Source organism: Silene latifolia, chromosome 9, assembly GCF_048544455.1.
Source record: "Silene latifolia isolate original U9 population chromosome 9, ASM4854445v1, whole genome shotgun sequence".
NCBI lineage: Eukaryota > Viridiplantae > Streptophyta > Magnoliopsida > Caryophyllales > Caryophyllaceae > Silene > Silene latifolia.
The window spans coordinates 201,113,679-201,127,060 of NC_133534.1; the positions used below are offsets into that span (position 1 = coordinate 201,113,679).

Below are 13,382 nucleotides of genomic sequence, written 5' to 3' on the forward strand. Positions count from 1 at the left end.
TCATCAGTTCTTCAAATTTTGATCAACAAATTTGATCAAGAAATTCATCAGTTCTTCAAATTTGATCAACAATTCGTTCATTATTTTGATTCTTTCAATTAAAACTATCAATTTGTTCATCAATTTTTCGAAATTTGATCCACAATTCTCCGAAAACCCTAATTCTTCAAATTCGACTGAAGGTATTGATATTTCTTCCTATTTCGATTTAATAATCGAATAATTTGTAATTGAATCAAATAACAAATTCTGCCTTAATTTACGTGTTTTTCTAATAAAATTCAAACTTCAACGATCTTTGAATTGACGATCAAACGCTTACTATGATTGATAATAATCTTTGATAATCAAACAACGATGAATTCAGGTATAAATTTGTGACATAATGCTGATATTAAAACTGTTGTTATTACGTTGATAAGTTTTTTGTTCAAATTATCGATTGCATGTAAGTTGTTTTCATATTGTTTTCATAACAATGATAATTGCATGTAAAGTTTAAGCGTAGAATCGCATGTAGGTTTTCATTCATGATATCATTCAATATCTAGTATTTGAATAATTGGATTACAATAATACAATAAGCGCTTTACAAAGTATTAAAATAACTTTGTTATTACATTAAAATAATCGCATTAATACTACTTTATAGGAACTGATAGAATAATTGCATTTGTATAATACAATAACCGCATTATAACGTTAAAATAATTGTTGTAACAGAGATTGTTTTTTCCTAATAAATACTACTTTATAGGAACCGACAAAAAATCCTTACAATAACTACTCTTTCGTAATGAAATAACTTTGATATTACATTAAAATAATCATGTGTGTGCATTGTGGTGGACTAGGCTACCAATTTCACTAAAACCCTTTCCCCCTCTGATAGAATAATTGCATTTGTATAATACAATAACCGCATTATAACGTTAAAATAATTCTTTGTTGCACTGATTGTGTTTTTCATAATAAATACTATTTTATAGGATCGACCAAAAAATCCTTACAATAACTACTCTTTAATAATGAAATAACTTTAATACTACATTAAAATAACTGTATGTGCGTTGTGGTGGACTAGGCTACCAATTTCACTAAAACCCTCCCCTCTCTGATAGAATAATTGCATTTGTATAATACAATAACTGCATTATAACGTTAAAATAATTTTTATGAGATTGTTTTTTTCATAATAAATACTACTTTATAGGATCGACCAAAAATCCTTACAATAACTACTCTTTAATAATGAAATAACTTTAATACTACATTAAAATAACTGTGTGTGTATTGTAGTGGACTAGGCTACCAATTTCATTAAAACACTCCCCTCTCTGATAGAATAATTGTATTTGTATAATACAATAACTGAAATATAACGTTAAAATAACTGCTGCTGCAGAGGTTGTATTGTTTTGTTTTGTATAGAATCTAAGATATTGAAATTAATAATACCATAACAGTTCTCTTGTTTTAATGTTTCCAGGCATTGAAATTAATACTACCAATGCAACAACTTTTTCACACCTTTGTTGCGTCTGAAACAGGAGAAAATACTATCCATAATCTGGGATTGAGATATACTCCAGGTGGCAGTGAGGAGTGGAATAGGATGGTAGAAAATGGTTTCAAACCTGCTCTGGGGTTAATGTTTGTAAAGCTGGAGGAGGCAATAGAGTTTTACAATTTATATGCTGTGGCTTGTGGTTTCATACCAAGGAAGTACACACAAACAAGATTCCGTGATGGTTTGATAGACAAAAAATCAATGGTCTGCAACAGACATGGATTCAAAGAGGATCGCAAAAAACTCAAACCTGTTGTTGAATTTGAAAACACAGAAGAGAAAAAAAAGAGGAAAAGGTCTGTAGAGCCAAAGAAAACAAAAATAACAAGATTTGGTTGCAAGGCAAAAATACGGTTTTGTGCTGTATTCAATGACCTTAAGGAGCTAATAGGGTATGCTATTGATACATTTTATGAAGGTCATAATCACAAGCTCTGCTCACTCAAAGAACGGGAATTCCAGAAAAACGTAAGAACACTTAACCTTTACATGAAGCAGACAATTGTTAACAATTGTAAACTCAACATCGGGGCTACCAAGACTTTTAGAATTCTGGCGGAACAATCAAATGGGTATGCAAACATTGGTGCATCTCTCAATGATTTCAATAACTTCAAAAGAAATATTAAATGTTATATAGGTGAGAATGATGCTGACATGATTCTCGATTATTTAAAGGCGCTTTCTCAATCGCAAGATGGCTTTTACTATGCTTACCAAGTTGATGAGGATAATTGTTTGGCTAAACTCTTTTGGGCAGATGCACAAGCAAGAATGAATTATTCCTTGTTTGGGGACACCATCACCTTTGATCCTACTTACGGTACTAACAAGTACCGCATGGCCTTCACCCCATTCACTGGTGTTGACAACCACAAAAAATCGGTGACTTTTTTCACGCACTTGTCGATCATGAGAACGATGGGTCATTCATTTGGGTGCTTAAGAAGTTCCTTGATTGTATGGGCAACAAGGAACCTCGGTGCATTCTTACCGATCAAGATCCGCAATTAAACTCGGGGTGTGTTCGTATTCAAGCAAGCAAGACATCGCTACTGCATGTGGCATATAATGAAAAAACTTACCGATAAAGTTGAGTCACAGATTTGTAAGGAGACTGACTTTGTTGAGCGGATATGCGGAGTTGTTTGGGATACTGACTTGGAACCCATTGAGTTTGAAGAAAAATGGACTCAAGTGATTAATGACTTTGAGTTGAATGATAATACTTGGTTGACATACATGTATGGCAAAAGGCACAAATGGATACCTGCTTACTTTAGGGATTTGCCTTTAGGTCGCCTTTTGAAGACTACACAAAGATCGAGAGTCAAAACAGTTATTTCAAAAGATTTGAGAGCATAGACGGCACACTTGTAGAATTTTGGTTGCGTTTTCAGAGTGCAATGGAACAACAACGCTATAATCACAGATTTCTTGATGCTGCAAGTGACAGCACATTGCCACAGGTTTCTTCTAAGACAATGATTGAAAAACATGCCTCTAAAATCTACACACATACTGTTTTCTATGAGTTCCAAGAGCAAGTGCAAATGGCTCCCTGTTCGTGTGCCGTTGTTGGATTTTTCGAGCAAGGAAACATGCACATTATAAATGTTGAAGATGCCTACGGGAAGCATAGAATATTTCAGGTTATTCAATTTTATAAACATAATTGTCTTTTTACTTTAACATACAATAAGCGTGATAAAAGAATACAATAACCGTCTTTTACCATTACAATAATCATGTGAAAACTATACAATAATCACAATTATGCTTTACAATAATTGATGTAGAGTTTATTTGCAATTGTTCTGATTTTTTTCCATAAATATATTAATTTGATAATGCTTTACAGTAATTGATAATGCTTTACACTTGCCAATTTGTTACAATAATCAAGGATATGCTTTAAAATAATTGGGGAAGAGCCTTACAATAATCAGATACATGAGAGCTTTAAAATAATCAGAGGTATGCTTTACAATAATTGGGCAAACGCTTTACAATAATCAGCTACATAAAAAGCTTTAAAATAATTGCATTTGATCATTTGAATAAATTAATAATCATGTGAAAACTACTTTGTAACATTATATTAAACATAAAAAAACTGAAGGACTTCTACCTTGGTGTTAATTGCTAGTCTGCATAAAATAATTCATGTTGAACTATATAATAACTATGATTGCCTTTTAAAATAACTACGCTGTGCATGCAGGTTGCTCACAATAACGAATCAAAGGAAACAACATGTACGTGCAAGATGTTTGAGAGGAAAGGAATCCTTTGTAAACACATTATATGGATTATATCAGGAAAAGGACTGCAAAGCATACCGGAGCAGTACATCGAAACTAGATGGACGAAGAAATCATATAGAAAGCCTTTGTATGGACTGGATGGAAAGTTATTGCAAGACTACGATCCCACTGATTTGAGAAAATTGGAATTATCAAGGGTATGGTCAGAGTTTTATGCAACAATAAGTGTTCTTAACTCGATGCCTGATAATCAAATCAAGGAGCTAAGTTTGATGCTTTTACAATTCCGAGAGAAAATAAATCCAACCAAAGAGAGCTTGACAAAGGATCAAGAACTGGAAATGCTCTTAGGTTGTTCAGCAAAATCAAATATTACTGTTCTTCCACCCAAGATTGCAAAAAACAAAGGAAGCCGCATGAGAATGAAATCAAACAAGGATAAGGCAATTGAGAAGGCGAGCAAACCGAAGAGGCTATGTAATAACTGCAAACAAATGGGACATCATGACAAGAGAAACTGTCCAAATCCGTTTGTTGAGCATGCTTTGGAGGAAGAAGATGAAGAGGAAAACGAAATGGAGGATGAAGATGAAGAAGAAGAATGAAAAATGAAAAATGCATTACGCTTTAAAATAATCAAGATTACGTTTTAAAATAATCCATATTATGCTTTACAAATAACCGCAAGATTGCAAAATAATTGTGTTAGACTTTTTACAAGTAATCGGGGTATACTTTACAATAAGTGTGTTAGACTTTTACAATAATCAAAGTTATGCTTTACATTAATTGATGTTGAATTTTTTTGCAATTGTTCTGATTTTGTTCATTTAATAATACCTTGCGCTATTACAATAATCATGTGAAAACTATACAATAATCACAATTATGCTTTATATATTTCCATAAATATATTAATTTGATAATGCTTTACAGTGATTGATAATGCTTTGCACTTGCCAATTTGTTACAATAATCAAGGATATGCTTTAAAATAATTTGGGAAGAACTTTACAATAATCAGATACATGAGAGCTTTAAAATAATCAGACGTGTGCTTTAAAATAATTGGGCAAACGCTTTACAATAATCAGCTACGTGAAAGCTTTAAAATAATTGCATTTGATCATTTGAATAACTGAATAATCATGTGAAAACTATACAATAATCACAATTACGCTTTATAATAATTGATCTTGAGTTTAGTTTTCGCAATCGTTCGATTTTTTCCATAAATATATTAATTTGATAATGCTTTACAGTGATTGATAATGCTTTGCACTTGCCAATTTGTTACAATAATCAAGGATATGCTTTAAAATAATTTGGAAAGAGCTTTACAATAATCAGATACATGAGAGCTTTAAAATAATCAGAGGTATGCTTTAAAATAATTGGGCAAACGGTTTACAATAATCAGCTACATGAAGGCTGATAGAATAATTGCATTTGATCATTTGAATAACTGTCTAGAGATATTACAATAATAAGACTTAAAGGCATTACAAAAACACTAACTTGTTCGATCAACCAATGATGACTACATCAAATTTGTTCAAAAAATCAATAATGACTATCTAAACATTAGATTATCGAACAAATCCATCTAGAATTGTTTGCTAAATCCATCTATAATCAATCAATTGTTCTTTTATGTGTTTCCGAGAAGGACCGATGAATTACGTTGTTTTAACCCTTTTCTTCCCCGATCTTGAATTTTATAAGTTCTTTCTCTACTTCCGATATACTCACTTTGAAAGTTCCCACTTGTTCCAAAAGAGATGCTCTTGACTCGTTGACATCTGACATCAACAAAATAGCAACCATCTCAAGCCATATAGGAATCCTCTCACATTTCTTGTTAACCGCATACAATCCTTGCTCGTGCTTCCCTTCATATGTGAGCATGTGAAACATTGTGTAAAATCCCGATTCCTTATCACCCCTGATAGTCGCTTTCCATTCAAAATCAACATTCACGAATGTAAATGTGTTAATGACAACTCCTTCTTTTGCTGTTTTCCTTGTCTCCAAAAAGTCAGAAAAACAATTAACCTACAGCATGTACAAAAAAAGAAAGAATTAGAAAGCACGACTATACAATAACAAGTTTAAAACAATACAATAACTTTGTTTACAAAGAATACAATAATTTGATTTGAAAATAGCATTTGTATATGATCGGGAGTTAGAAAAACGTCTTTCGCAATCTTTGCAAGTCTGTAAAAATCGGATTTTTCCCAATCTTTATGCGACGTATGGTCCAGCACATCAACCGTCTTGTTCATAAAGTTCACACAAACACAAAAGTAGTACTTCTCTAAAGACAACGGGATGAAGACAAGGTCCACATCGATCTCAGAGTTTACAACATTTTCACCTAAAAAATGGGACCAAGACTGCACAACCTTGTCTTTCTGGCTGTCAGTTACATCATCACTATCTGCTGCTTGCTCTAGCATCTCTTCAAAGATTTCCTATAAATACCATAAAACTGTTAATAAAATTGAAGATAAATGATTAAACATTCTACAGTAACTGAACAATGAAAAACAGATCATACCATATGTTGTGTCCCAAGGAACATCATCACTGGCGCTTCTTTCTCCTTAACCTCCATGAAATTCAAGACAACTGACCAGGCAGCTATTACGCGCAACTCAGTGTAATCATCGGGCTTCGTAGAAAGAATATCAGACCTATCCAAAATAGCATTGCCCGCAGAAAACAGAAGTTCACTGCAAAGGAGTTAAAAAAAAAAAAGCTTAGTAAATTTTAAAAACAATATTTAAAAAATAACTACCAGCAACAATAAACGAGTTTTTCATAAAACAATAACTATGTTAATGTAATACAATAATCGATTATTGTACTACATTAACATAGTTATTGTTTTATGAAAACTCAGTTATTGTAATTGTAAAAAAACATAGAATAATTGAACTTGTAGAATACAATTATTAGAATAATCACACAAACTTGTTTCTCATTGAGTTTGGAGAAAAATGAACATACTCATCTGCAAGATTGTAATCATCCAAGAAACAATAATCAACAACTTGTTTCTTCTTGCTTGGCATATAGCGCGTGTATATCTGCTTTGTTAGCCCTCATAACTTTTGAAACAACAACAAGCTTTGTATCTGCCTTGCCACAGTTTATTGAGCAGCCAAGACCATCAGAGTTCGGTCTACTACCACGGCCTGATCTAATCATCCCAGCGCTCATAGGTGTACCAGGCATACTCTTTATCCTAGGCCCCGGAGTACCTACACCATCATCAGGTTCCTCTGCCATAACCCTAAGAGCTTCCAAAGCATCACTTCACCCTTGCCGCTTCAACTCGGCTAGCCTACGCTTCTCAAGCAAAAAGCAAAGACAAAGGTGCCTTTGTCTTTGTAAAATCATCAACCAAATCCAACAATTCTTTCCTAATTTTGTTGATATTGGCTAAAACCAAGATGGCAGCTATCTCAGCTCTATATATGATCTTTTTCAATGGGTCATGCAACTCAGATTTGAACAACTTCCCAGCATAAAACATCATATGAATCATGACAAAAACACCACAATCCAAATTCTGGGACCCTTCCGATTTCCACCCAAAAGCCACATTTACAAATTTGAAATTGCGGACCTCACTGCCTCTTTCAAAACCTTTCTCGACAAGATAACTACCAAATATTTCAACCTGGTTACATTTTTAAATCAAAAATCATCACTAAAGAACAAGAAAAATAACTAAAAGAAGTAGATGAAAACAAAAACTTATAATAAGGTACATACAATAGAGTTGGTAGCCAACACCCAGATACTATCTTCAAAATCATCATATACACGATTGTCAAGATAGTCACAGTCTTCCCACAAAGTTAACAACAACACGAAAAAATGATCTCCAAAATGAACAGGAATAAAAACCTGGCATGATAAAACAGACGTACATAAACCCTTTGTTCTCAACGATAAAATAATCAACGAGAAGAAAGAAAGAACAAAAAGAATTGGAAAAATTACCAAATCGGCACCAATGTCAAGAGAACCTTCGTTGTTCTCAATGACAGTGTCCCAAACATTAGAAATTTCCTTTTTGTATAAATCTTTCTCATCATCGCACTTTGATAAGCTTAAACAAAGAAGCCTATGAAAAATATTACCACACGATAAGAGAAAATGAAATATCACAATGAAAAAACTTGGTTAATCGAATACAATAACTACTATTCCCGCTTTACAATAACTATCACAACAAAAACAAACTTTCATAATACAATAATCGAGTTTTCATAATACAATAACATTGTTATTGTAATACAATAATCGATTATTGTATTACAATAACAATGTTATTGTATTATGAAAACTCAGTTATTGTAACTTGTAAAAAAGACAGAATAATTGAACTTGTATAATACAATAACTGAAATACAGTATTAGACTAATCACAGAAACAATAAACAAAATTGAAGAATAGGAAAATTGAAGAATAGGAAAAACTGTTTTTTTGAATAAAATAACGGCTAATATACTTTACAATAATCAAGTAACTACAATAGAATAACTGTCATAACCATTGTAAATTTATCAAACAGAAATATATAAAAAAATTTCACATACCGAATGACTTGTACAAAAAAACTTCTTGTGGGGGATAACCCTTTCCCAACCTTGACCAACATGTCATTAAGTAAGAATGACCAAAGAATCAATCACGTTCGATGTGATCATAGTCTTAGAGACAATGAAATAATGTCATCTCGAGTTAACATGTGATGAAATGAAAACACAACCAAATCCTCCCTGCCACATGAAAACAAATTATATAGTAGATATATTAGCAAAAAAAGAAAAAAAAAAGAGGGAACAAAAAACATATAATGCTTACCCAATTCGTAGGTCATGATCGTGCAGAAAACAGTAATCAAGTACAGTCTTCCTCCGCATTAAAATAGGAGCAAAAAGCTCCTTGTACTTGCACAAAAAAAAGAAACTACAATCGCATCGGGATTGGGTGATTCACAATCTAAATCACACCCTATACCACAAATCCCAAAAACGTATGCTCGGGCATAACGTCTGAATGCAGCAGGTAAGCACTTATAACAGAATTATCTTGGATTCTATCCCCAACAACACCCTCGTTGACAACTTTGTTAACAACGTCATCCACACTACTCAAGTCCACAGCTTCATTCTCAACATCAATATTATCAATGCCGTCATCAGTTGGCACCTCCTCATTCGGTTTCTCAACCGCTGCATCAGGGACCTTATTTTTACCTTTCTCCCGAGAATAAACCACCTTATATTTTTCGGGATCAAACGCAAAACCCCCATTCCTTTCATCTTTTCCCTTTACATGCTCCCCCTTTTCATGCTTCCCCTTTTCATGCTCCTTACAAAAACTTTCATACAACGGCAGTTTACTTCCCGCCTGTTTCATTTCCTCAGCTTTTTCACAAATAAAATTGAAATATTTAGTGAACAAAGAATCATCGTCACTAATGAAAGCAGGAGTCGAAGAAACTGAAGTGGCTGTCGAAGAATCTTCAACTGTTGAAGAACCACACTCCTTCCCCATCGCTTCCTTCCGTTGCGTGTACAAATGGAGAAATATCTCAACATCCCTCTTCATCATCAAAAGATGTGCTTGGGAAACCTAAGAAAAAGAAAAAAAAAATGAATAATTATACTAAGTCTTTACAATAATTATACTAAGTCTTTACAATAATTGTCCTAAGTCTTTACAATAATTGTCCTAAGTCTTTACAATAATTGTACTAAGTCTTTACAATAATTGTCCTAAGTCTTTACAATAATTATAATAAGTCTTTACAATAATTATACTAAGTCTTTACAATAATTGTCCTAAGTCTTTACAATAATTGTCCTAAGTCTTTACAATAATTTACAATAATTGGAAAACTAACTGCTACAAAACTTTAAAATAGCTACACTACACCTTTACAGTAACTACACAAAAATGATTGAAAGAATGATTGGAACTTACATCAGCGGCCTTTGCTCGAATAACATCATCGTATCAAAAAGCAGTCAAGGCGAGTTCAGATACTTTTCCCAGGTTCGGAGTTTATCAACGATCGCACACACCTCGCAGACTTTTGCTTCTCTTAAGCGTTTGCAGACAGGATACACACCATTGACATATTCCCCATTACCTAGCGAACCAGACTTGAGCTCTGAAATACACCTACTAACAAAATACTTCTCATCCCAGTGCTTGATAAGAGGAGTCTCAGAAGACATTGTTTTTTCCTTAAAAGACAAACGATGGAAGTATGCCACCATAACAACAAGTATGCAACCACGCAAAGTAGAGAACCCAGTTCTACACTCGCTCAACACACTGCGACTAATTTATCAAACACATACCCACACCAATCCAAATGGTGGATACGTGAAACATCTTGCACCGCTTTAAGAATTGTAAAGTCAATTCCATAATTTGAAGGGGGAGCAAGGACAATGGACATAGCATAAAGCACAAATGTGACCTCCAAATTCATCTCCCCATCATCCCCCAAATCGTAATTGCAGTATAAACAGCAGGATAGTAACATAATTTGTCCCTTCTACGTTAAACTTCTTAGGAACTCACTTTCAACGTTTCTTGTGAAGACAATACACTATGTCCAGTATAAACAACCTCAACCTTATCACCACCATTTGGCAATCCAAAAACATCACACACATCATCTTTTGTGAAGAAATTTGACATCTCTTGCTTTAAAAATATGAGCAAGTAGCATTAAAGTGTTTTACAAACAATGGTATAACACCCAATGGTGGTATTGGTCACTTTAAAATCAAGCAAACCACCAAATCCGATCTCAATGACTTTTTTGATTTGGACCAAGTTGTTTTACCAGATTAACCAAACCATTAGGACGATGACTCACTTTAATGTTTGAAGCAATCGAAAATGGAAAATCAAGCAAAAATTAAAAAGAGTAACACATCAAATAAAGAGAAACTCATAACAAGGGGGCAAAGACACATATACTCACATGTTCAATTTTGAAGTTCCAGGAACCTTACTGAGCTTCTTTTTTGGAAAATTTACTTTTGAGCGTTTCAAATCATCTTTATTACCATCTTCAGGCTCCCTGCTACGTTTAGGACCCATTTGTTTGTATCACTGAGCAACAGAATACAAAATTATCAGAATAAACACAAAAAATATGACAACAACTAATACAATAACTGAATTTTAATAATACAATAATAAAAGATACAAAGAATACAATAATGGACTTGACTAAAATGATAACTAAATAATACTACGTATAGAATAACTAAATTACTATATTACAATAACTACCACAATACATTACAATAACAACATCAATATATTACAATAACAAACTTTTCATATCAAAATAACTGGACTTGACTAAAAGCTGACTTTTAAACACTAACCAAAGATCAATATCTAAAATAATACTCATTACAATAACAGATTTTCTAAATTACAATAACTAGCACAAATACATTACAATAACAACATCAATATATTACAATAACACAAATAATTCCAAACAAACACACATTATGTTCATTAGAATGTACAGGAATTCAAGACAAAAAAAGAAAAACCTGAAGAAAAGATACAAAAAATGAAAAAATGAATTACGAAACCCTAAATTATGCGGAAAAATTGAAAAAATTAATTTAACAACAAAAACAAAATTAAATTAAACTATATACTAAACAAAATGAAGATTAAACACAGAAACACAAAAGAAAATCAAGTAGAAAACAAAATGAAGAAGAGGAACCGAAAATCGAGTAGAAAATCAGCGGAAATTGAGCACAATAACTGAAGTTCAATTGAGTTCATTGATTACCTGTTGAGAGAAACCGAAAATGGAGTAGAAAGACGAACAAATTGAGCACAATAACTGAAGTCCAATTGACGAGAACCACGAACGAAAATGACGAGGAATGCAGAAACTGAATAACGAAAATATGAGAGAGAGAGAGAGAGAAAGATAGAGAGAGAGTGAAACTGAATGAAAAAAGTGGGAAAAAGAAGTTCAAGTGTCAAAAATTTACTTTATATATGAGATGTAAGATTAAATCTCAGCCACATATCTTATGTTAGATGAATGGTCCAGATTTAGAGGGGTAACTCACCAAAAGTACCCTAACTCATTTGATCCTATTTATATATATATATATATATATATATATATATATATATATATATATATATATATATATATATATATATATATATATATAGATTTAGGATCCGGTGAGAACGACTACTCGGTGAGAACGGTGAGAACGACCTTCAACCATTAGATTAAACAACAAACTCACGGCTGTAATAAATCTCTTTCTTAACCAATCTTACGTCCCCTCAATTTTTATCCATTTATAACTCCCCTCTCCCTCATCATGATCCACGAAGACCACCATCACCACCATTAATCTCAGCTTCCGACCACCTAACAACCACAAGAAACGGTGCTCCTTCATCCCCATTCGAAATCAACTATGGCTGTCGATCCTGCCATTACATTTCAGATCTACTTCTTATCTCCATGTCTAAGATCAAGGTCTTCCGTCGGATGATTGGCGAGCTCGCCGACGATTTCTATGGCGGTTGTCAGTGGTGCACGACGTTGGTGCTAACCTCAACAAGTGATACGCCCAATTCCGATTTTAATTCAAACCAGCGCCCAACTCTAAAATTTCCGACGATGGTGGCAGAGAGATCCAAATTTGAAATTGTGTAAATCTGCAGGATTTGAAGCATATTGAATCATTATGTTGTTTTGACCTTACTTTGCCTTTTTTTTATAATGGGAAAATGATCACGATTTGTTTTAGCTTGCAAAAGGCATTTGGCTATTCTTACCATGTTAGTTAAAATATCAGGGAATTTTATTGAATTTTGTAATTTGGGTTGTATTGGAGTACTGTAAGAGTGTTATACACAGGTGTATTTAGTTCACAAATTTGTGCATCTATATCATTAAGATCAGGTGGCTATTCATCATCGTCTCTCAGATTAATGTATCTACACCACTTTTTTCCGTATCTACAAACTATTCGTATGTATCTACCATTAATACACTAAAATTGTTCCTAGATACGTTAAAAGTGCTTTGAGATACATCATTGTAAGGAGTAGATGCATCATCGTCGCATCAGCCCTTCTGTGTGGGAGCAGTTATTTCGAACTCGTCGACGCACGCTATCCAATGTAACATCGTGCATCTCCAACTTCTCACATTACCGATAAGCGCGCACAACCCATTCTTTAATCACACATTCGAGATCTTTCACACCTCAAAAACCAACTCATTTTGATTTGAATGAAATTAGTGTATTTGATTAATGTATCTCAAAATTCTCAATACAATTTCAATCTATCTAGTAACAAATTTTATGTATCAATGTTAAAGATACATTAAAATTATGGTGAGATACATCAAAAGTTAGTTTAGATATAGTGAATGTTAGTTTAGATATATTGAAATAGATGAGAAGCCACCGAACAAGAGACGGTGAGG

At 33.2% G+C, this 13,382-nt stretch overlaps 1 protein-coding gene across 1 annotated transcript; it reads left to right on the forward strand.

Moving 5' to 3' along the window:
• The first annotated feature begins 1,510 nt into the window (after nt 1-1,510).
• On the forward strand, nt 1,511-5,106 carry LOC141602100 (protein FAR-RED IMPAIRED RESPONSE 1-like). The gene is made up of 5 exons (XM_074422413.1): nt 1,511-1,751; nt 1,845-2,455; nt 2,971-3,222; nt 3,795-4,366; nt 5,100-5,106. Exons 1-5 carry the CDS (start codon nt 1,511-1,513, stop codon nt 5,104-5,106), a joined length of 1,683 nt encoding a protein of 560 aa, XP_074278514.1.
• The last annotated feature ends 8,276 nt before the right edge of the window (nt 5,107-13,382 follow it).